General features: G+C 41.1%; 1 protein-coding gene across 1 annotated transcript in view; it reads left to right on the top strand.

Annotated features, from left to right (window-relative positions):
* macrod1 (mono-ADP ribosylhydrolase 1) overlaps positions 1–25,113 on the top strand; it is a 142,854-nt gene that overhangs the window by 76,574 nt on the left and 41,167 nt on the right. Inside the window, exons 4-5 of the mRNA XM_084948908.1 lie at positions 2,374–2,403; positions 18,127–18,243. Of these exons, the coding sequence (XP_084805034.1) occupies positions 2,374–2,403; positions 18,127–18,243 (147 nt within the window). The remainder of the gene's footprint in view (positions 1–2,373; positions 2,404–18,126; positions 18,244–25,113) is intronic.

The raw sequence follows: 25,113 nt of genomic DNA, 5'->3' as shown, positions 1-25,113 counted from the left end.
CCATCAATGTATTTTCACTTAAACAAGCAGCTGTTTTTTATGTGCATTAAAGTTATATAAAAATTTAACAGTGCAAATGCAAAATTCTTGCTGACAGTTTAACCAAAAGGCATTTCCAGTGGAAATTGGCCGACATATCCTCAGCATAACCATGTATAATATCCAAAAAAACTTAAAAAGAGGTTATACACACACAATACAGTAATATTATGTTGAAGCACAGTACGTATCACTCCGCGAGGCTCCTGCCTACGATAGCTGTAATGCTCCGACAATCCATCAAGCGGTGCGGGTTCGTAGCTTAGCAAAGTCGTACTAAAACATTTGACAGGTTTTCGAGCGCCGTGTAGCACATAAAATTATTTCAAGGTCAGTAAACACAACCAGAATTCATACATAAGGCACACGGGATTATAAGGGGCACTGTTGATTTTCAGAAAAATCAAAGGATTGATTTTAAGTGTGCCGTATTTTCCAAAAAACACGGTAATAACGACGGCCCGCTAGCATGCTCTACCAAAAATAGTGCTTTGTTGTGTATCTGACGGACAAAAGCTAAACCAGTTCCACACCACTGAAGTTGCAGCATTTTTACAAACCAATTCTGGTTCATCCGTTTCATTCAACGATCCGCTTTCGGCCTTCTCATTCTCCGTCACCGCCATGCTTTTTCCGCCATGTGGGTATGAAAACAAAGGCACTGCGCATGTGTCTTTTACCCATATTCTATCGCGATATTTCATTTTCTTATCGTTGCCATTATATTACATTATACCGGTATTACCGTGAACGGTATGATATGGCCCAGCCCTATTCGTCATGACATAGATCCAAAAAGATGCACAGCATTACACACTTCAGATTTGTTAGCTGCACATTCATGATACAAATCTCCCATTGTACCACAAATGAAAGCTCTATTGAATTGAGATCTGGTGATATGAGATTTGTGACATAGTGTGTTATCTTCTGGAAGTAGCCATCAGATGATGTGTGGTAAAGGAATGAACATGGTAAAAAGAGGCCCAAAACATGAAAATTCCCCAACATGTGCTTTGACGATGTTTACACCAAATTCTGACCTTACCATATGAATGTTGGTGCAGAAATATTGACTCATCAGATCAGGCAACATTTTTTCAGTCTTCTCTTGACCAGCTTTGGTGAGCCTGTGCAAACTGTGCCCTCCATTTTCCTGTTCTTGGCACACCCCACTTTTCAGTTATTTATTTGTAAAAAATGTTTGGAATCATGTATGATTTTTGTTCCACTTCTCACGTGTACAACACTTTGTATTGGTCTTTCACGTGGAATTCCAATAAAATTGATTCATGTTTGTGGCTGTAATGTGACAAAATGTGGGAAAGTTCAAGGGGGCCGAATACTTTTGCAAGCCACTGTAAGTGGCTACTGTAGCTCATCTGTTTCAAGGTTTGATGTTAAGAGATGCTCTACTGCATCTTCCTTCCCTATTCTGATGCTCAGTTTGAACTTCAAAAGGTTATCTTGACCATATCTACATGCCCTAAATGCACTGATTTTCTGCCACGTGATTGGCTAATTAGATATTTGTATTAATGAGCAGTTGATCAGTTGTTCCTAATGAAGTGCGTAGTGAATGTACATTTTCATTAGGACCAGTTGGACACTAAAGTATGAAATGTACTACTGTGCACAGAATATGTTCTAAAACCAAAATGATGAGGTGTTTTAAATCATAGTGAAAAGTTATGCAGAGGTAAGGCAGAGAAAGCAAGTGTTAAAACTACTTCCTGTTGGATGAGGTGCCATCAAATGTATTGTTTGTTTGGGCTTCAGTTTGAGATTTAGGGGTAATCGGTTTACAATTAAAATAACTGAATAATCATAATGGGAAAAAATGAAATCTGCTCATTGTAGTAATTGGAGTTTTATATCACCTGGATGTAATGAGAAAGTGATTGCACTATTCATCAGAGACCTGTGTAACATTTTATATTAGATGTGATGAGGGCTGCAACTCATGGCTATTTTTGTTATTGATCTGTTCGGGTATTTATTCAGTTTAACAAATAGCAATCGCAGGTTGTTATGGTCCAAAAAATTAAAAGACATCTTCTTGTTCTTATTTGAGTCCAACCCTCAAATATTATTTTCAGTTTAAAGTAGAAATCTAATAGCTAAGTGTAATACTTAGCTGTTTATCTGGCTAAACACATAGCCATAAATTGAAAAGACATTCTCGCCATATATACACTACAGACATTTTTGCTTAATTTAATTAGTTTTGTGTCCTCCGACTTTTTAATTATTGCTTGCTGTGACAGTTTAAGCCTTATTAATTACGCTTCAGTTGTATTCACAATCATTTCTTTTTTCTTGTCTCTCTTTTAGCCAACAACACTCTGCTCGGTGGAGGTGGAGGTAAGTTACCACCTGTCTGATCCTTTGGTCGTCTATGTTTGTGTGCCTGCCAAGATACGTGCAGGCCTCAGCTGTTATTAATGGCATGGCTTTGTGGTGCAAATGGTCGTCTGTGGACACCAAATAATTTAAAATTGTCGCACTTCTTTTAATCAGATGATGCAGTGCAATTTACGAGCCAAAAAGAGCGAGCGTGCGTGCGTGTGTGTTGGTGTACGTGTTTGCGAGTGTTTTATGCCCCATGTGTGGTGTCTGTCTATATTTTTCTTTGTGTAAGGTAGCAGGTAGCTCTTTGTTGTGGCAGGTGTTCAAGGTGCTTTTGCATGCAGCTCGTGAGGGTGTGTGCGTATGTCTGTGTGTGTGTCTGTGCTTTTTACGTGTTTGCAGGTGTGAAGTCAATAGTTTGTAATTTATGGGTGTGGAGTGCTGTGGAAATAAACATTTTTCAGTGTATTGTTGACTCAGTGCTTTGCTGCGGGTGTGTGGTGTTTGACGTCCGTGGGTAATCGATACTTGCAATAAATCTGTATTGCTAATGCAGTAGCCAGATTCACTAAAACATGTGCGCACGCACCTTACTCAACTTGTGTGTGTGTGTGTGTGTGTGTGTGTGTTTGTTAATGCTTGCAAATTTGGGTGCTGGTGCATTTGCCTGTGGTCGTTTTCTTTGTCTTCATTTGGCCAAACAGCTTTAGCCTTTCAGCCCGGCTCGCTCACACTGCCGTTTTTAACCTTCCTATTTGTATGTTAGTCTGCATGCAGCCTTTTTCTTTGCAGTCTCTGTGGTGAAGTATCAAGTGGTGCACCTGCATGTCTGTATATTTGCGTGTATGTGCATTCGTATGTCAGCTTACAACCGTGCATCTGCTTGCCTGAAATGATCTACTGAAGTCCTGAGCGTCCATATGCACACATACACGACACACACACACGGGCTCCACCTTAACTGATAAACACCAGCTGAGGCTCAAGCCACAAAAATGGATGGCACACTCTTCCTGTTGCCACACACACACACATGCACACACACATGCAGTCAAGCACCTCGAGATCTACAGCGTCGTTTGATGTTGTCCTGAGGTCTCTGATGGCTTTACAAAGACAGATGGTTTCTAGAGAGCCCTCGAACATGTGAATGCGTCACACTGGGTGCATTAGTGCCCATGTAAAGCATGTTTATGTTGATCACTGTGGTTTAGTTAATGTTTTTATTCAGTTAAATTTAACCACAGCAGCTGTTTTCATTGTAAACATTTCCACCGACCAGCTGAACGAGCCAATATTAAGAGCCACCATCTGAATCCGTCTATTCTCTCTTTCTGTGCTACTCTGCACCATTTCCCCCCCTCTTGCTCAGTTGATTTCCCTCATTTCTTATTGTATGTATTTTTCTGTCTCCATCTCCCTTTTCAGCTCTGTCCTTTGGGGTTTGCTAAGGCAGATAGAGCCTAGAGTAGGTGTTAATTAGAGATAGGTAAGGGTAGTGACAAGAGGAAGAATGGAACAAACAGGAGAGAGGGAGGGAAATGATGCTTAGAGAAAGAAGATGAGACGATGACGGCCACTTGGGATCGACAGATGCAAGCGGAGGGCCAAGTGGGGAAAAAACACACACACAAAAATCATTTACTATACATCTACATTTGCCAGGATCACACTCTGCACTGAGTAACTATGCATTCATTCATTCAGCTTTAGTGAGTTGTTTTTTCCATCAAAGGTGAGGCAACAAAAGGTCTTTACGGTTCTTTACCTCTCAGTCTCAAGGGTACCTGGGTAAATGTCATTCAGTTAGATCAAACGCACACCTGTCGACATTGTTTTTCGCACTTCAATCTGGAGGAGTGCTGAGCTGATGCAGTGCATCAACAACAAACTCAAGGGCAGGAAATTAACCTTTTTTTATGTCCACTGGCTGCTGTTGCTCATTTATTCCCGAGCTTATCTGCTATTTCAACATTTCACTGCTTTGATTGATTTTCTAAATGGAACAGAAAGCCAAGATGATAGAGGTTTAGTCAGCCAGACAGTTACCATTATCTTTGTATAAACATTTATTCATGTAGACATGAACATATATCAGTTTAATCTCTGAATGGATGCTGTTAAAGTTGTTAGAGCCAACACAGATTCTTCTTCTAGGTCACCATATGTCAGTGCGTACCTTTGGGATGAATGGCACGCTAAAGTGTTTTTTCACTGGCATGTGGCCTCCAAGAAGTATCAGCTTTCACTGATACAGCGTACAGCTGTTTTCTGCATTTCAAGACATTGTAAACAATCTTTAAGGATGAAAACTACAGTTTCCTTATTCATTTAGCAGGGTAGCCATGGGGTTTTAAGTGCAGTTTAACACACAAGTCAGCAGTTCGTGAACAGTGTTGTCACTCAACAGTAATTTTATAGCTTTGATACTATATTTTCAGAGCATTTTCATTCCATGGGGGAAATTTATTTCCTTATCTATGAGCATTCTGCCTTCATTCTGATTTCAACTGCACACCTGTGAAGTTTCCCGACTGGACTGTACACCTTTATGCTCACCGTTGTGGCCCTTTTGAACAGCGTCATATACTGAAAGTGACTTTAATCACTGTATCACTTTGCTTCCTGATATAATTTTTTCCACTTCTGTATCAGTGATGATGCAGAGGATTTTTTTGAGTGGGGACATCTGTCGTTCAGGAGGAGACTGCCGCAAGTCCAGGAAACATTGAGTGCCAGTATGAATGGTGACCAAGCTGTGACGACGACACAGTGGGCATGCAACACAATAAATGACCTTAAAAGGGGATTTAGGTGATGTAGGAGAGACGAGCCGTGATGTAGTGACAAGATTATATAGCTTTAAAATTATATAGCACTCTTCTACTCTATTTGAGCATTCAAAACAACTTGTATTGCATGGCATACTGGCTTCCTTTTTCAGCTCTGGAGATTGCCCCTTGGTCACCCACCACGCTTCTATTACAAAAAGCAGTAAAGAAAATTGGTATCACAAGAAGCAAACACATGAAACAAAGTTTGTGAACCCAGACGCAGGTTGCCTGGTTGGTAATTTTCCTGTTACATGCAGAGCAATCACAGAAGCCAGCAAAAAAACACTTTTCAAGTTAAAAATCGTCTATGAGCAAAATATTAAGATAGAAATTAAGATCTGGAATTCGGCTTTAAGCACTTGTCAAACCAAATCATGTGATCATACATTCAAAACCCTCACTTGCTGTGATGTTCCGGTTTCATAATAACAAGTTACTGATCAAACAGAGACACAGTTACAGACACACAGACAGTTGCTGTCAGAGATCCTGCTCTGGGTCTGTAGGGACAGATTGCACAGGATGTGAGCCAGCCACAAAGACACTGCCGGCTTATGATTGGTTTAGGTTTTAAGACAGTGCACAATAGATGAGCACGGTCCCAATTAAAATTTCATCCACTTGCATTTTTTCATTTCGATGGGGAAACACGAAAGAAAATGTTGCACAGCTAAAAAATTCAGGCTGAAATTGCATGAGATGGCATCTGTAATCAATCCTCAAGAACAGCGATGGAGTTTGAAACCCGGTACTGGAAGTCTCTCGGCTCTCGTCCTTGTGTGTCTGCAGCCCTTTTTGGGTTTTTTTTTGCTTTCTCCTTGTCTGGATGGGGAGAAAAATACAGGCGGAGAAGAATAGGCTTGTCTGCTTGGCTTTCAGAACAAATGAACAGGAGAGCATGTATTGTGAATGAAGGGAGAGAGTTTTGGAGCATGGAGATGAGACTAGAGACAAAGAGCACTTAGTGTACCTTCCGCATGCAGACAGTGCTGTCAGCCGCATACATAAATTCATCTGTTTCACTGCTGTTAGCAACACTCATATATGCGTGTGTGCGTGCGTGTGTGCGTGTCTGTGTGCGCAAGAGTTCACGGTAGTAACACTTAACAGGTTGCGCTGCATTTGTTTGTGAGTTCAAGTTTGCACATATACACAGGTGCCTATACAGAATCGTAGGAGAGGCAGCGGGCGTGTTTGTGCGTCCATCCACCACCAGAACCATCCTAAATGTTGCCTTGGCAACAAGCTGACTGAAGTAAATGAGTGTCCCGGCTCTGCTGAGGGATTGTGGGAAAGCAATATGCCAGCGTTCCGCCCCATTAGTTTGACAGACAGCCTGTTTGGCCTATAAGAGGTCAGCTGGCAAGGGCAATCGTATTAGTATTCCATAGGAGAGACTTCAGGATTGGTTTTACTCTTATGCCAAGCTACCTGTGAGTGTGTGTTTTCTTATGTGTGGATGTGTTTGTTGAGGGTGGGCGGTTTGAGGTAAAGCTTGTCGTGGCACAGAACAATAGCAGAGAATGTGTGTGTGTGCGAGTGTGTGTGTTTGTTTTTGTGCCCTGCTGGAGGTTGCAGGCTCCGCGCCAGGTAAGCATATCGCCAATTATCACTTCACAGTCCCCCTACATCCCCCCCCTCTCTCCCCCAGAGTCAGAGCCTGCGAGGGAGATGTGATAACACCTAAACTGGTCAGCCGCCTGTTTAACAGGGTAAAGAAGCCAAAACACTAATTTCAATCCTTCCTGTATTCATCCATGCATTGCATCCGTTTAATCTATTCCTCTCTGGAACCCTGCTTAACATTCATCTCTCCCTTCTTTGTTTTTAGTCTCACCCACTCTTTTCACCTACACACCTTTTATTTATTTATTTTTTACACTTGATCCCCTTCCAAAGCCATTTCTTTTTGTCCAACTGTGCTCTTCAGTCTCCCGTCTCGTCGTTCTCTGTCTGTGTGTGAGTGTCTCTCCATTCCCCATTGTTTTTATTTATTTATTTATTTATTTTTTGTTTGTGCACTCCATCTCTGATTCCCCAAAAGACCTAGCTTCAATAGCAGAAAACAGTGAAGTGATATTTAGTATGATAATCAAGGCTAAATTATGAATTTTGCATGATTTTTTTTAGGATGAAAATTAATTTGGCATATTTCATGTTTTGTGTGTTTTTGTGTGTCTAGTGATATAAATGTGTTCCCTGGTTATTGTGTTATAATCGGTTGATGTCTATTGGTTGCATTAGGTGTAGCCAATTAAGACTAATGGTCGAGTAGTTCACAAGCTTCATTTGCATAGAGTCAGTGGAGTACGAACAACAAGTATCCTTTGACACCAAACTCATTGCTCGTTTTAAATGACTCGGTGTCTAAGTAGCTTATACAGACCTGATATTGGTGGTATTTTTTATTAAGGCAATGTCAGTTTGACTTTTTTTGCTTCCCAAGAAAAGTGATTTTCATTTGTTCTGGTTCTGATGAATTTATTTATTTTTTACATTCATAAGCACAAACAATACAGACAAACAGCCTTTACAAAATCCAGTTCCTACGCAATAAAAGACCAAAAGGAAATCAACAGAAACATATAAATTACATAAATCAATTAGAGTGAGGCTTCAGACTGCTGGAATATTATTGTTGTGTCTGAAATCCCTGCCTTGTACTAGAATTGTACTAGAGAAGACAGTATCACGACCAAAATGTTTGCAATAATTTCAGCCAGATTAATAATAATATTGGGAAGATGAGAAGTTCAGTCATTCAAGAGAGGCTTAGAGTAGTGCCACTACTCCTCTATGTCAAAAGGAGCCAGTTGAGGTGGTTCGGGCATCTGATTGGGGTGCCTCTTGGCCGCCTCCTGGGTGTTCCTGGCATGTACCACTGGAAGGACCCCCCGGGCCAGGCCCAGGACATGCTGAAAAGATGTATATCTTGACTGGCCTGGAAATGCCTCAGTGTTATTGCAGAGAGACACATAACAGACAAGTTGTACAAGTTGTAGACTGATTTCGAGGTATTGGCAGTCTGCCTGCGTTTATAAAGTAGGCAGCAAAGGTAAGGAATAATTGCTAATCTGTCTGAGAGTGGCTGCATCAGATTGGAGATCTGTGCAACTGCCTCGTGATCAAAAGTGGTTAGCCAGAAATTGAGGGTGTTACAAACTTAATCTCTGGGGAAGTTTGTTACTAGAACTACTTGCAATTGGTCTCTTACAGCAAGAAATTTCAGTGCAGTCACTGAGCAAACACTGGTTATTATTTTTGAACCCCCTACTGGCAAGGATGTTTCCATGCTATTGTTACACTATATTGGGACTGAGGCATGAGTAACTCAGGTTCAAGTGCTGTAAAAGTTACAAGTTAATGTAGTTAGAATCAAACGCATCAAGTCCCTAGAAATAAAGGAGGTCATGAAATTCACATTGATCTATCCTGGGTCCTATATTCAGATCAGTTAAAGACAGCAGTCATGAAAGGTTTTATTTTCAACATTAGTAGAAATGGTTGCAGCCTGCTTACATCATAAATCTTACTGACATCTGATATTTTCTGGAAATCAATAACAAGCCTCCTAAAAGAGCAACAATAGAGAGCAAGAGCTCCACGGTGAAAATAGACAGTAAAAAAAGTGAAACCTCACAATTCTCTCCCAAGTGCTTCTCTTATAACACTCATTGTTTTCCAACTGTGTATGTGTGTGTCAAAGAACGGCATGTTTTAGTATGAGGGCATACAAAATTACAGGCATACTTTATAGTACTTGTGGTGAGTAGAAAAAACTTCCTACCAGCTTCTCTGATTATTAATCGTGCATAAAAAGTTATAAAGTAACCCTTAGCTGTTAAACAACAATGGATGTTAAAAAGTTTTAGAAAAAACTTTTAATAGCTAACTTGATCAACAGGAAGAATACATTATAAATGTGAAAGAAGCAATTTCTGTTGTGATAAAGTCAACACCTGCGCTGTAATGGCATTTATCTGGTGGCCTGCTGGGGCTAATCTACCAAACACCTCGTCACCATATCAAAAACCACTGATTACATTACATAATGGCACCTAACAGGCTCACCGTTAAATAGGTTATTATTGCACTTGATCACGCTAACATTAGTCTGTTATGTTGGTAATTCATCTTTAGGTAGGCATAGATTTCTGCATCAAATTGCAAGGAATAGGCAATTGTTTTGTTTTTAAATAAAACTTAAAAGCACTCATTACAGCTTGCTGGTTGTACTAGACGAAGTCATTAGACTTTATTCCTTGGGGACTATAAATGAACAAGTTGTTCTCACCCCCAGATTTTCATGTACTGAAACTTGACCACAACCTTTTGGCTTTACATTGCGCTGTTCTGGCTACCCATTCAGCTTCATTTTCAACCTGCGGTGCAGTCCAGTCTAGTTCAGTACATCTGAGCAACTGCTGTCATCACTGCTGGGCATGGGTAACCATGACAGCCATGAAACTAGCAGAGAAGTTTGTTGTAGATGTGAAAAGTTCTTGTTACTGCTACATGGATTGATATTTATATAGTGTTTTATAGCTTAACAGAGCACTCAAAGCACTTTTTAAATACAATCCACATTCACCCTTTCACACATTCATACGGCATCTTATTTTATACTTTCAATAACTTTCTAACTACCTTACACACTCACACTCCAGTGTATCGTAGGCTTTTGGGGGTTCAGTATCTTTCAACATGTGGGCTGAAGGAGCCAGGGATTGACCCGCTGACCTTCCCATTGGTAGATTACATCCTATAGATACTAGCTGTCCTCCTTTGTTAGGCGAGAAACTCAAATCAAACATTAGCCATAGTTGTTGTTTAGTCTGCGTATTGTTAGATGTCTGGAGGGCCGCATGTCTAATCTGCTACCTAAAGAAATTGCAACAATGTTGGGAATAAAAAGGCATATTTATGCATGTTTCGTGTGTTAGAGTCATGACTTTTAAGTGAGGAGGGAGAGGGTGACCTTTGATCCAGATACAGGTTGCATGGTCTCTTCCCCCTGTGCTTTCATTTCTTTGATCAATGAGACTCCTTAGATTATAAAACTTAGGTGTTTTCCTTCTTCATATCTTGAGTTTGAAGGTGAAGACCAAAATTTAAAATTGCCTCCGCTGCACATGAACAGTTGGTATGATGCTCCATTTCTGAAGGAAAAGACTTTTTCACACCGCCATTTATTTCTGAATACCGTATAGTTTTTTTCTCTGTGAAATAACCTCAAAAAACAACTACCTTTACCCTTAAAATATGACAAAATTTGATCTGTACCCTGCCTCTTGCCCTGTGACAGCTGGAATAGGCTCCAGCACCCCCCACAACCCTGAAAAGGATAAGCGGCAGCGAATGGACGGATAAATGAATGGGTCTCAGTGAGAATCTGCTGGTATGAAATGCGTGGCAATACATCCAATAGTTGTTCAGATATCACAATGTGAAGTGAGTTGACCACTTGGCAGCTGTTATAGCTCACCAAAACCACAAGTACATTATAGAGGCTGGTCTCAAATTATATATTATATTTACTAGTATGTGGAATACTAGTATAATACTAATAGTGGTGGAAACTCATAGAAAACACATGCAAGACAATTCTTTTGTTCGCCTTTCTACTATTTTTAAAAAAGGCAAATATTTCTGGCAGAAAAATGATTTTGGTCTAGAAACTCAACAAATCCACTCATATTGTTTTCTAGAGCGATATTGGTGCCCTTAAGCGACTCTTACATAGGTGTCTGCATTGACAAGGTACTGCTGGTGCCGCTTTGCTTCAAGCACATCTTTCATTTGCTTCCCCCTCTGCACATGAGTTCCCCCCTTCATATTTCTGGCACCATTCAAGTGACAGAACAGTGTCTGAATCTACTCAGTAGCATGCAGTGCTCATGCTGGGCTATTACACTGGCTCCCACGGAGTCAGAAGTTACTGTAGACTGAAAGAAAGCTAACATGGTCTGTGTTCAGTGAGTGCAGTGAAAGGGATAGCTTGTCTGTGTTAAAGAGGTGGGAGTCATGGAGTGGTTAAATAGGTGTATGGATATTTATTAACCATACTCACCAGGTTCAGGTTCTTTTTTCTGCCTCCTATCATCTCCATTTAGCAAGGAGCAATCTAATTTAAACATGATAATATCAAAGCTGCCTTTTGCTAAATGGAAAAACCAACTCATGTGAAAGAAAATATGTTGAGCATGGCATTAAAATGATCTTATTTGGAGCTAAAAGGACAGGAAGTGCTGGTTTCTGGGATTAAAACTCTGTGTCTCTGTGGGCGTGTTTCTTTCCTCTTTGGTTTTTTTGTGTCCCCGTGTGACTCCCCACATAAGAGTGTGATTGGTCACTTCATAGAAAGGCTTTAGATCTGGGGACTTGAACTCAGAAGGCCTGCTCAGTCATTCATCCATGCCAGTAATAGGCTAACACCTTAGCACCGGGGATCTAAAATCAGATTTCGGCAGCCCCCTTGGCCCTGCGCCTGATGTAAGGGGTCATTGTAACAAGCGGGAATCAGCAGTTTGCCATCCTTTGTAGTCACATTAAACTCCCAAATTAAATGTCTTCCAAACAGTGTTTCTGTGCCAGAACACGTGTTCCTTAATTTTGGCATTCAGCTGTATTTAAAGCTGTATGTGCACCCATGCATATGTGCTCTAGAGTGTGTAGCTGCATGTGTGTGTGCAAGCCTCAGTGTGGATGTTTTTCAGCTCCATTCGCAAGCTTGTATTACAGCTGTGTAAGAGTGAGGGCAGGGCAGTACTTGGGTCAAAAAGCACTGCTGTAGCTCAAGGCTATGCAGTCCACTCATAAAGACTGGAGGGGAAAAAGGCCAGTTTGCACTAGTAGGCACACACAGAGGCACATACACATTTGTGTATCTGTCAAACATGCAGCAACGAATGGAAAAAAAAAAAGGTATTGTTGGTTTAATTTCCAAGTCAGTTCCTTTTCTTTTTTTTATGTTGTTTTTCTTGCTTGTTTCCTTCTCTCCCTCCAGACTATTTTTACATCTGCTACTCTTGCTTATTCCCCTCCCCTCCTCCCCTTCTCTCCTTTCCATCTCTCTGTCTTATCACACTTGTTCTCTCTTTCAGAGTTGGCCTGCTTCAAAGTTGGTGTGCAGCGTATTTTTGTGTCACCTCAAGGACTCATCACACACACGCCACACGTACACTTGAAAATACACTCATAAATACAGTGTCCACAGCTGCACATATGCTTTGACAAGGATATACACACACAATATATCACTCACATGCGCATACACACATATCTAAGCTAGTTTCTGAGCACCCTGAGGAGGTAGCCACTGTTCAGAACTTGTTTGTCACACCCTCGCACTTGTGCTTCGCTCACAGCGTGGCCCAGTTCAACATGGCACAGCATGACATGGCACACCACGGCTCAGCGCCGCATGCGATATGCCAACTTAACACAATAATGTTCAGATAACACCAGACCCCTGCCTGGAGCGCCTCAGTTTGGCGAAACACACCGCTGTAACAGCTGGTCTGTACGCAGAGAGACAGATAAGAACCACAGGCCAATGTGCTGAGCTCTGGCATATGGATTGATGCTATTGAACTATTTTGAACCAGTGCTGACAAGTGTCACAGTGCTGTGACGAATCCATTTCTGACACATGTGCCTGATTCTGGGTTGATTTAGAATCCAAACTTTAGATTTAATATTCTAGAAAAACGACATGTTGCTCACACATGACGACCAAAGTTGTGGAAAATTGAATTAAAGGGATGCTTTTCATTAACACACATGAACATGTTTAAATGTCTACATATTTACTGGCAACCTATCCAGGATGTACTAGTCCTTTCAGCAATATGCCAGCTTAACACAGATAACACCAGGCCCCCGCCTGGAGCCACTCAGTTTAGCGAAACACCGCCGTAACGTCTGGTCTGTACACAGAGAGACAGATAAGAACCAGACCTAAGTGTTGAGCTCTGGCATATGGACTGATGCTATTAAGCTATTTTGAACAAGTGCTGACAACTATCATAGTGCGCATGTTTAAATGGCAACCTGTGCAGGGTGAACCAGTCCTCCTTCCTCACGTCAGTGCCTGACCCCACAACCCTGAATTGTATAATGGATGGATGGATGGATGTTTTTCCAGTGGTTGGTTATTGCTCAATTGATCAAATATAACATTAGGATCACTGACAGGTGATGTTAATAACACTGATTATTTCTTCATCATGGTACCTGTTACGAGGTGGGATATATTAGGGAGCAAGTGAACATTTTGACCTCAAAGTTAATGTGTTAGTAGCAGAACAAATGGGCAAGTGTAAGGATTTGAGTAACTTTGACAAGGGCCAAACGGTGATGTTAGATAGCTGAGTCAGAGCGTGTCCAAACTGCAACTCTTGTGGGGTGTTACCGGTCTGCAGTGGTCAGTATCTATCAAAAGCAGTCCAAGGAAGGAACATTGGTGAACCACTCACAGAGTTATGGACACCCAAGGCTCACTGATGCCCGTGGGGTCTTATCCAACAGAAGAGCTACTGTAGCTCAAAATGCTGGTTCAGTAGAAGAGTGTCAGAATACAAAGTGCATTGCAGTTTTTTGCATATGGGGCTGCCATGTCCACCGAAAAGTCCTAACAAAGGGCATGTGAGCATCAGAAGTGGACTACGTAGCAATGGAAGCAGGTGGCCTGGTCTGATCAATCGCGTTTTCTTTTTTTACATGTCGATGGCCAGGCGTGTGTTAGTCACTTACATGGGGAACACGTCACACCAGAATGTACTATGCTTTGGGCAGTGCTCTGCTGGGAAACCTTGGGTCCTGCCATCCATGTGTTACTCCTACCTAACCATTGTTGCAGACCATGCACACCCTTTCATGGAAATAGTATTCCGCGATGGCTCTGGCCTCTTTCAGCACAATAATGCCCCCTGCCACAAAACAAAACTGGCTCAGAAATGGTTTAAGGAACACAGCAATGAGTTCGAGGTGCTGACTTGGCCTCCAGATTCCCAGATCTCAATCCAATCGAGCATCTGTGAAATGTGCTGGACACCTCGAAATTTACAAGACTTACTGTATGTGTTACTAACATCTTGGCGTTAGATACCATAGCACATCTTGTGTGATCTAGTGGAGTCCATGCCTCAATGATCATTGCTGTTTTGGCAGCAAAGGGGAACCGACGCAATATTAGGCAGGTGGTCATAATGTTGTGCCTGATCGGTCTGTATTGCTATTTGGCTTAGTCTGTTTTTAGATAGGATAGTTTCTCTTTACATGTATAATTGATATTAATAATCTCAATCTACTAAATAATTAGTAACTGCACTCTAAAATAAATGTAGTGAAAGCTTCTCAAAATGTAGTGGAATAGAAGTAGAAAGTAGCATGCTGCTAGAATCACTGCTATAGAGAGAGGAGGGCGGCTGTCTGTAACAGCGCTTTCTAGAATCTGGCAAAGCTGGAAATTGATAACAAATTAGGCTCACAGTTAGTCTTCACGCATAGCTTTCATTTTAAAATGTTTCTGGCAACTCATTTTAGCCTTGCAAGAGAGCTGTGGCTGTGTAAAACAAGCCAAAAGTGGATGTTAGAGTAGAAAAGATCACTTTAGTACGAGCTGGTAGGGCAATGTGTGTTATTAACCCACAAAATTTTATAGTTATAGTAATTAGAGCAGTTGTTAACTCTAGAAGAAGTTGTGCTTGACTTCACCTGAGCTCAAGGTCTCCAATACATCGGTGTATCTTTGCAGTGTGTGTGTGTGTGTGAGTGGAGAGGCTGCACAAAGAACACACAGATGACTGACAGTGCCATTGTCATGGATGTTGTGTTGCAGACCTTTGTTGAGGGGAAAATAAGATGCTGCTCAGGCTGGCTTTTATAGTCTTTCTTTTGCATGTGCTCCTAAAAACACATTCACGGTTCAAACAATATTGTTCCTTACTTGTAACTGTGAGTGAAAGGCTTACCTTCCATATCACCATCTTGGCCTTCCTCCACTGTGGTGAAGCTAAGAACCCGTTCTTTCTTGTAGTACATCGAACTGATTATACTTATTTTCATATGAAACGTTTTCTTGGTTTAAAAAACAAACAAACCTAATTTTACATCCATTTACAGCCCACTTTGAACTTGAGTGGACCGGACGAGTGAACCTGCACTTTCTGATATCTCAATATAAGATAAAGAAGTGCAATTTCAACAGTACATCTTAGTTTTTCTACATGATGAATGGGTAAAGTTACAGTGTTGCATGTTTTTGTTTTATAAAACAACAAAGTGTAAAATTTCTAGTAGACATTGAAAAACAGGAACTTTTCTGTCATTGAACTATTTAACTCAGGGGTGTCAAACTCCAGGCCTCGAGGGCCGGGTGTCCTGCAGGTTTTAGATATCAACCTGGGTCAACACACATGAATCAAATGATTAGTTCATTACTAGGCCTCTGGAGAACTTCAAGACATGTTGAGGAGGTAATTTAGCCATTTAAATCAGTCGTGTTGGATCAAGGACGCATCTAAAACCTGCAGGACACTGGCCCTTGAGGCCTGGAGTTTGACACCCCTGATTTAACTAATACCTACACCACCAATTACTTTGGTGTAGTATGAATATCTGTGGGGGAGGTCTTTATCTGCAGGAAAAGTTGTAAAACATATAGAAACACAGGGTTTTATGTTTTACACACCTGATTTAGAGTATACACCCACTGTACACTTTATTAGGTACACCTGGGTTGTACCCCTTTAGCCTTCATAGCTGTATTAATTCATCATTTATTCAACAAGCTGCTGGAAACATTCCTCACAAATTTTGGTCATTTTTGACATGACAGCATCAGACAGTTGCTGCAGATTTGTGGGCTGCATATCCATGACGTGAATCTTCTATTCTACCACTTCCCAAAGGTGCTCTATTGGATTGAGATTTGCTAACTGTTGAGGCCTGAGTGTAGTGTCATGTCTCATTGGCATGTTGAGTAAACAAGTTTCGGATGATTTTACCTTTGTGACATGATGTGTATCCTGCTGGATGCAGCAGTTATAAGATGGGCACACTGTGGTCATAAAGGGATGAACATGGTCGGCAAAAACACAGAGACAGGCTGTGGTGTTTCACTGATGCTTAATTGGTGCTAAGGGGGCCAGAGTGTGCCGAGAAAGTATCCCCTACCTCAATTACACTAACAGTAGCCTGAGCCGTTGATAAAGGCTCATGGATTCATGTTTAATGGTGTTCATGCTAAATTGTGACCCTGTCATCTGAATGTTGCAGCAGAAATCGAAACTCATTAAACCAGGAGATACTTTTCAAATCTTCTTTTTAGTCTTGGTGAGCCTGTGTGAATTGTAGTCTCAGTCTCCTTTTCTTAGCTGACAGGGGCGACACCCGGTGTGGTCTTCTGCTGCTCTACTCCATGTGTTGTGCAATCAGAGATGCTCTTCTGTATATCTAGGTTTTAATGAGTGGTTGTTTGACTTACTACTGCCTTCCTATCAGCTTAGAGCAGTCTAACCATTCTCCTCTAGTATCAACAGGGCTTTTTTGCCCAGAGAACTGATTTTCACTGAATATTTAACTTAAAAAACAATATTTTCTGTAAACACTAGAGATGAATCTGTGTGAAAATCCCAGTAGAGCAACAGTTTCTGAAATATTTGGGGCAGCACGTCTGGCACCAACGTTCAAAGTCACTTTAATCACCTTTCTTCCTCATTCTGATGCTCGCTTTGAACTTCACTGGATTGACCTGACCATGCCTACGCACCTCAAAGTACTGACTTGAGTACAGTTATGTATCACAAGGTTTGGGACAACTATATTTTTAAATGTTTGGTAAAAATAATGAAGTGATTTATAGTCAGTAAATTAGGTGAGCATTTCCTGAGGTTTTCCTCACTCTTGACTTTTATCTAAGGATAATCGTGATCTTTCCCAAAATCATTAGAAAGCATAGAATAGCATTAGTCATACATTAGTCATGGTTAGTCAGGTTTCACAATATGTTGATAAAAGAAATGTAAAAACGGCACAGAAGAACCTGAATGCTGAAAAATGGGAATATGTAAATGTAATTTCTGGAAGACTTGGTTGGACCTCCAGCTTATTCCTTCTCTTCACCCCAGCTGATCAGTGATCAATGAGTCAATCAAATCACAGAAAATCTACGTTATTACGGTTACTGTTATAGTGTCTCTGTGGATGGATTATTGTTTTACATGATTTTAAAAGGTCATTTGTTGAAGTTTGATATTTTTAGTGCTTTTTTCCTTGAAGTATGAATTAGACGCATTAAATTCTGCTTTCTCGCTTTCACAATGCTGCAAATCATAATAATAAAACTGTATCAAAATTAACTTTGAAGAAATAAGTCTGACTGCAAGGGGTGCATAGATTCTGTCTGAAAGTGTAATTGGCACAGCTGTAAAATTGCTTCTGCCGCATCATTGCCCTCCTGGAAATGAACACAGTCACAGTCTTTAGATGTGGTGGGGATCAAAGACAGATACACATTTATGAATATTATGTAGATTTATGAAAATTTAATTAATAAAGAGTAATTGCCCAAAAAGTCAAAGTCAGCTGAGTCCTTAATAACACATTAAATCAAGTAATTAAGGAAGGCAATAGCCTTAAAATCCATTAAACAAACTGACATGTAGAGAGACAGATGCAAGCAGGATTAGGGGTGAAAAGTTAGTAACCTGCAGAAGCCTGGAAATTCAAGCGTTCACCGCTAATGCCAACATTATCCAGGTCCTTTTAGCACTAAGCCTCGACTCCAGTAAAAGTGTCTGCTGGACTTCAAACAACATTCTGGCTGCTGTAATTAGTGAGATTGCAGGGGATTCACATAAGTAGGCCAACTTTTTAAAATCTCCTGTCGTCTCCTTTCCAGTGGACGGAGCGATCCACCGCGCTGCTGGTCCCATGCTAAAAAAGGAGTGTGCTTCGCTCAACGGCTGTAAGACAGGAGAGGCCAAGATTACCTGCGGCTACCGCCTTCCTGCAAAGTGTGAGTATAAAGTGTTTGTGTAACTTCTAGCAGCTCCGGTGAGGCTGCTTCCATGTGTTTCTGCTGGACAGCTTCCAGGTGTGAATGTGTGGGAAAGTGTAACAGGGATGCAGGGCGATGTGGAAAAAGAGTTGCACTGTTGAGTCTCTGTAGAAAAATGAAGGTTAAACTGCTTCATGAATTTAAAAAATTGCTTTTAATAAGGAATTGGTGCTGTCTTAATATCAACAATTTCCTCTTTTAACGAATTCGTTTAAATAACTTGTGCATTGTTTCTCTTAGAGAGGTCTTAAAGTAGCTCAGTTTCCCCTCTTTACCTCAAACCCGAGCAGCAGCACAAACTCTGATGTATCCAGAGTAATATCACTCACTGCGTTCCATTTATAGCAGAGTAAATGGAACTCAATTATTAAGTGGCACTGCACTGCTGCTTGTGTAATGTGATGAAACTGTAGGGTCAACATGACAGGAGGCACTTTCCTAGGTGTTCTCCTCCAACTTTCTTCATATCTACAAGACATTTAATTAAGTAGGAGATCAGAACTCTGTATTTACATAAATCACAAAAGCTGACAGTCACTTTATTTTATTTTAGCCATTTAATTTTATTTTAATAACCCTGAAAAACACAGTTATTGGGACATAAATAAGCCTCTAACTATAATATATTTATTTGTGTTATTTTTTGCTATAATACTGGCTTAAAGTTTGGAGCCAGTCCTAATCTCTTTATATTTTAAGCAAACCTTTGTGGGGATACAGTATATAAGGCAAAAATCTGAGTTTCTATAATTTTAACAAGCTTGATCGTCAACACACCCTGAACTGTCTTAGACAAGCTTTTTTGTGATAGCTTGAAGTACGGTACTGTGCAAAAGTCTTGAGCCACACCACCCCTTTCTTTATATTTTCCTTCCAAGGAGCCAGACTTTCTCTGTTTCTCTGGGCTTTCTGAAGTTCTTTCAAAGTATTTTTACACTTTTTCACCACTAATTTTTTTTTTCATGGGAATTTTTGCTTTTTTGGTAAACCAAATGGACCCATAAACCATTCAAGCATAAAAAAGGAGCACCTATCTTACGCGTTGTCTACATATGACAGACCATTTTAAATGGTATCTTTAGGCGCTTTGTTACAAGCAGCCTGTCAAAAAAAGCATAATTTGTTCCCATTTCTTTAGTTGAATTTGAGGAATAATGCAGACAATAAAACAGTTTGACAGACATAAAATAATGTTTTTGCACCAACAAGGTGATTCCCGAGAGCTATTAACTGAAAACGTGGCATATCTCAGAATGTGTCCTTAAAAAATGAGGAAAAATGGACAAGTGGAGGACAAAAGAAGAAGTGTCAGGTCTAAAAAAAATATCCACAGCAGATGAAAAGTATCTGAAAGTCATGTTCTTAAGAAAGTCCTGACACGGGACCTGAGCTGATGTGTCTACTGAGGTCTTATTGAGATGAAATTATTAGCATAACAGAGAAGACAATAAGAAAACAGACATATAGTTAAGGGACAAGAATAAATCTTGCTAAATTAAAGATCATTTTATGGAAGTTTTTACTAAAAAAAATATAGAAAAGTTTGTTGATCGGTGGTCAACAGCATCTTCAAACATTGAAGATATATACTATACTTTACACGTTTCAGGCTTGAAATATTACATTTTGTTTCACAAGAGAACATTTCTTTGCACAGATCAATTTACATGCATACACAGTGCATCATTACCAAGAGGACCAGTCACAGTTGCTCGTATCTTTCTGTCTGGTTACATTTCTGCGAGGCAGAGCAGGGTAATTTGATATAGAGTTATTGGCTGGCTGAAAAACCCAGGCGATTCAGGTGATCTCCAATAATCTCTCTCTAATATTCTTGCCTGATCAAATCACAGCCTTGAATGTTAAAAATGGCAAAAAAAATTGATGGATTATTTCTCGGTTTAGTGCACGTTTAGTGTGTTAGCATTGCTCAGCTAATAATTGGGCTTTTTGCCTCAAAGCCAAACATATTTACCTTCTTCTGGCTTTAGATCAAGGAGTGTTTTTGGGCCACTTTGTTCCCCGTTAAGACGCTGCGCTTGAAGCACAAATGTCAAGAGGTTTACTGGCCACTATGGACAAACATTCATTTAGCTGTTTTCTAGTTACATAATTGATTGGTTGGCTCACCTGTTCTTTTTAGAGTCCTGCCTCTTTACCAGTCTTGCATCTTTATCAGCTTAACTGCTTGAAACACCAAAAAACCACAAGTGAAACTCAGATTGGCAACTAATTGGCTAATATCAGCTCTGCGTGGGACTATAGTGCTAAAGGTTTATGCAAAAGGTGACAAAAACTAAAAGTGTGGCAAAGAGAGGTAACTGTAATACCTTCATTATTCTAAATGGGATATTTTAAAGGAGAACTCTGCTGATTTTTATCACAGTCTGTTCACAGCTTTGGGGGACTACTGCTAAATATGGAGAGAAGGTTGGATCTGTTTGTGGCTCAGGAGTGAGCTGAGGAAAATCTGATAAACTGTCTTATAGTGGTGACATCACTTGAGGCAATTTAGATTGAGGTAGGGGGGGAAATGAAAGACATCTGGGGGTGTGGAGCTGCAAAGGAGCATGACACTAATAGGTATGGAAATAATGCAGTAGCCAAGCTTTGAGCATTATAACGGCCACCCAGGTGTGAGTGTGCGTCGGTGTGTTTTTTCTGAGTGAGATTAAAGCAGCACGGAGGCTGTGTGATATCAGCTTCTGGTTCTACTGAGAGTTTAAGTTCACAGTGGCAGAGAAAAGGAAAGAAGAGAGGGGGGAAAAAGGAGAAGAAGCGCTGATAAAGGCGAGCTCAAGGCAGAATGGAGCGCAGGAGTAGGAAAGATAGATAAGGAAAGAGTTGGAGAGAGGAAGAAATAAATGAAGCGGCGTAGAGGAGAGGAGAGATGTGAGAGGAGCTGAAGACAGAAGGGAATTAGGGGGAGATGAGTTCTTACATTGTCTGTTCTCCTTTGTTGGTTCACTTGTTTAACTTTGAGGATGTTAGCTGTCATTTTTGTGTGCGTGTTAGCGGATGCTTGGCTGCTTGTCACTGGGTTTTTTATGAGTGCATATTTATGTGCAATTGTGTGCATTTGTTTTGCTCTCCTGTACTCAGTCATACAGCCTGTTTCACAGGCTGCGTTCGCTCATGTGTTGGTGGATACGCTGTGCCAGTGCAGTATATCCTTGCATGCGGTGGGGTCTGCCTGTCAGGTCCTATCAGTCTGGTACCTGTAACTCTGTCAGCATGAGATCTGTGTGACTGACAACTTTCTGACTCACTGACTGACTGACTAACCATGTGTGGGTATGTGTGTGTGTGCACATCCACATACAAACCTTCTCGGTGTTGCACTTATGTGTGCGTGGCCATTACCCAGCATGTGGTAAGGAGGCTGGTTCTCCCCTCCCAGACAAAATATTAAGTCCTGAGAATAATTCAACGTGCGTCTGCTCCAATGCTTAAACACTCACAACAGGGCTTGATTACCTCTCAGCAGGAGGGAGAGCGAGTCAAGACAGCAACAACAGAGGGAAAGCAAAGGAGGGATGACAAAGCAGGCAGAGGACCAGCTGAAGAGAGAGAAATGAAAATGAAACTCGACAGGAGAGAGGCAGAAAGGTTGAGAGATGGGCTCAGTCTCAAAGGCAGCACTTTGATCTTGATTTGTATGGGCTTGCCACCAGATGTGGGATTTCAAGAGCATCTGACTCACAAGTTGCCAAATGGTCCAGAAGACCTGCTGTCAGCCCTCTATGCAGAGTGTCCATCGATGATCCCGCAGCCACTTAGCCATCAGCATCCTGGTATCGTAACCTAGCAACACCCAGAGTGCACGCCACACTACTGCTGCTGTTTAGCAACAGTTGTGTGCAATTCGGGGAAGCTGATAAATGACAGCTGACCCAGGTCGGAGTCAAATCTCAGCCAAAATGTAAAGGCAGTTAAATCAGAAACTGTCAGCTTTGAGGCATATGAGCCACTGTAATTAGGACTCGATTAGGAGAGGAGCCTCCTGTTTGTGTGCGCTGCTCAGTTGTGAGCCTGATAGATGCTGTAAGATGCTTCTGCACATGTGTAGGTGTGTGCAAATGGTTTTTTTTCCTCTCTTTTTTTCTTTTGCCTTTTTCTTCTATTTATTTTATTTTTTTTGCAGTTGCCAGACAAGGGAGCCTGGGCCAGCGTGTTGTCTGGACGACTCATGGCCCTGAGCTCACCTGTGTACCGATAAACACAGCTGTAACCCTGCTAACTTGTTCCCCAGCCAGCTCTACTCCCACTGCTAAACACACAGAGATACAGCACTGGGGACAGAAGGTGCAGGAGGGTGGGTCAAAAGATAACACAACTGGCAACTTCCCTGTTAGAAAAAGCACCCCTTGGCTTTAGTGATGTCAATAAAGAGAGCTAGAGGCTCAGACAGCAGGGGGTTTGGGCACATTTAACCCTGATTCACTCCTGTCAACGTTTGGAGGAGAAAACTGCTCCGAGACTCACAGACGCCGATGTTCAGCCCAGATTATCTGGTAAAGTGGAGGGTTTTTACAGAACCACTCTTAAACCTCCCAAATTGTTTGCAGATTAATAAAATAAACATTTTTGACATTTGGAGTTAAGATCTGGATGATTATGAAATTACAAAACAAGACTCCAAATAAAGACAACAAGCAGCCAGCTACTACAGTCTGGGCAGCAGAGTAATACAATCTGAAAGGGGAAAAATATATAAAAATGTCAGACTGTGGAAAATCATCAAATAGTTTAATGACCCAGGCTGAAAGCAAACAGCTGTGCAGGTGAAGACTAATATCAGCGCCTTTTACCTACCTGTAAACATCAGTCTGAGCACAGCATACTTATCTGCAGTGGCCTCCTACATTTTTCAGTTGAACTCACTTTGAGTTGTACTTCTAGATAAAATGGCAGCTTCTGTTTGTTTCCCACTTGTATCTGTTTTCAGCAATGTTTCTGTGTTCCCAGATCTCAGTGGTAAGTGCCATGCTATCACAGCTAATACCTGACAGTCCTGTTTTCCTTTGGGATCAGTTGAAGAAGTGTAAATGTCCAATAAGTAATTATTTCAGAAAACAAGCTAAAAATCTAAAACTGTATTTCTTATTTTCACTCCAGTAGGTCCAGAGCATCAAGATTATTTCAAGATGAGCTGACCTGAAGTTACAATTAAGGCTAAAACTATCTTGTTTATTATGGAAAGATGCATCTTTACTACCTGTTAAACTGTAACTGTTTAGCAGCTGTTTGGGGTCCAGCAGGCTAGAGCTAGTACCAATGTAAGGCCTCAGGTGCACAGGTTTAGAAAACAATGATCACTGGGGAAAAATGTGTCTTCTCTGACAGTGGGTGAATGTTTACTGGAGACTGCTGGCTGTTGTCAGTAACCTCCAACACTAGCACTAGCAGATGGCTTCAGTCACCTGTACTTTGCAGATGTTTGCCAACTACCCACGAAGTGGAAGTAAAACTAAAAAAAGTGTGACTTTAACTAGAAATGTAGAGCATTTCCCTGAAACTAAAAGTTGTCTTTTTGAAATGTGTGGTGATAAAGCACAACTTCTACTTAAAAGGCAATTTTTTCCAGTGTATCTCAAGCTAGCGAGTATTTGCAGACAAGTCACCATCTTCCATGCAAACATGGGCAATTTGGTAATCTGCTAGCAACCAAAGCAATCACAAGGAGGTAGATGCACCTGATTTCAACAGGTGACAGCCAGCAATCTCCAGCAACCACTCATCAGTTTATCCCATCTTCATGTGTAGAATCATTACAGGTGAAACTATATGCTTTGAACTCTTACAGTGTTCAAACCTGAAGGCAGTGTAGCTCACTGTGGCTTGGTTCTCCACCCCAAAATGAAAGTTCAAGGGTTGCTGGAGTGTGCACTGCAAATGCACAATTGGAAACGGCCAGAATGGGAGAGCTTAAATTGGTCCAGGACTTCATAAGGAGACAACCTCAAAGGAGTTGTCTGCCAAATTGAAATCTGCTACAGCTTTAGATTTTTAAGGGTCGAGTTGTGAAACTTATTGCAACTTGTACAGGTGCAAGTACTTCCTGTGGAAACACTATTAACATACATTTGTAAATATGAGCCTGAATTTGCACCAAGTTAATCACAGAACGGCTCATTTTAAATGTAGGTCCTACACATATTTATCACACCTTTTTTTTTCTGGATCCCAGCCCCTCCCCCCAAATAACACTTTTAATGTATCCTGCGCCTCAGTAAACCGTGGTAAACTTTTCTGTATTACTTGCAGATATTACTTTCTGGTGTCTCGTGTGCCAAATACAGCACAGTATATTGTCTTGTGTTTTGGGGAAATTGGCTGAAAGTAAAAGATACTGTTTGGGGAAAGTGGGAATCGCACAGTTGGAGGTGGAAAAAGATGGAGGGAGAGCGAGATGGATCTGGAAAAGATCAGACAGAAAAAGGACTGAAGGAAATAGAGAGGCATAAAGCAAGAGAGATATCACTCTGTCAAAAACTGGCTGTTATGCACCCCTCTCTTCTCTTCCTGCCTCCCGTCTCCAAATTTCTGTTCCCTCGGTGGCCAATTACCGCTAATTAAAATCCTCACTGCAGATCTCCTGGACTCCCCCTCTTCTTCTCCTCTCAGACCTCCATCTTCTTGCTTCAAATGTTGCCCTGTCTGTTTCTCTTTCTTTGAAGATGCGGTGCTTCTCCCCCGTCGTGATCAACAACTTAAACACCTTGTTTCCCTGCGCTCTTCTCATCTCCTTTCTCACCTTTATACCTTTTCACACCCCCCCCCCCCCCCCCCTTTTCCTCACTCCTAAATTTGGTTCTTTTTGTCCTC

The sequence above is a fragment of the Perissodus microlepis genome, chromosome 2, assembly GCF_051167445.1.
Source record: "Perissodus microlepis isolate ML-2025 ecotype Zambia chromosome 2, ASM5116744v1, whole genome shotgun sequence".
Classification (NCBI taxonomy): Eukaryota; Metazoa; Chordata; class Actinopteri; order Cichliformes; family Cichlidae; genus Perissodus; species Perissodus microlepis.
Note: the sequence above shows the minus strand (reverse complement) of the source record. Positions and strands in the feature narration are given on the sequence as shown.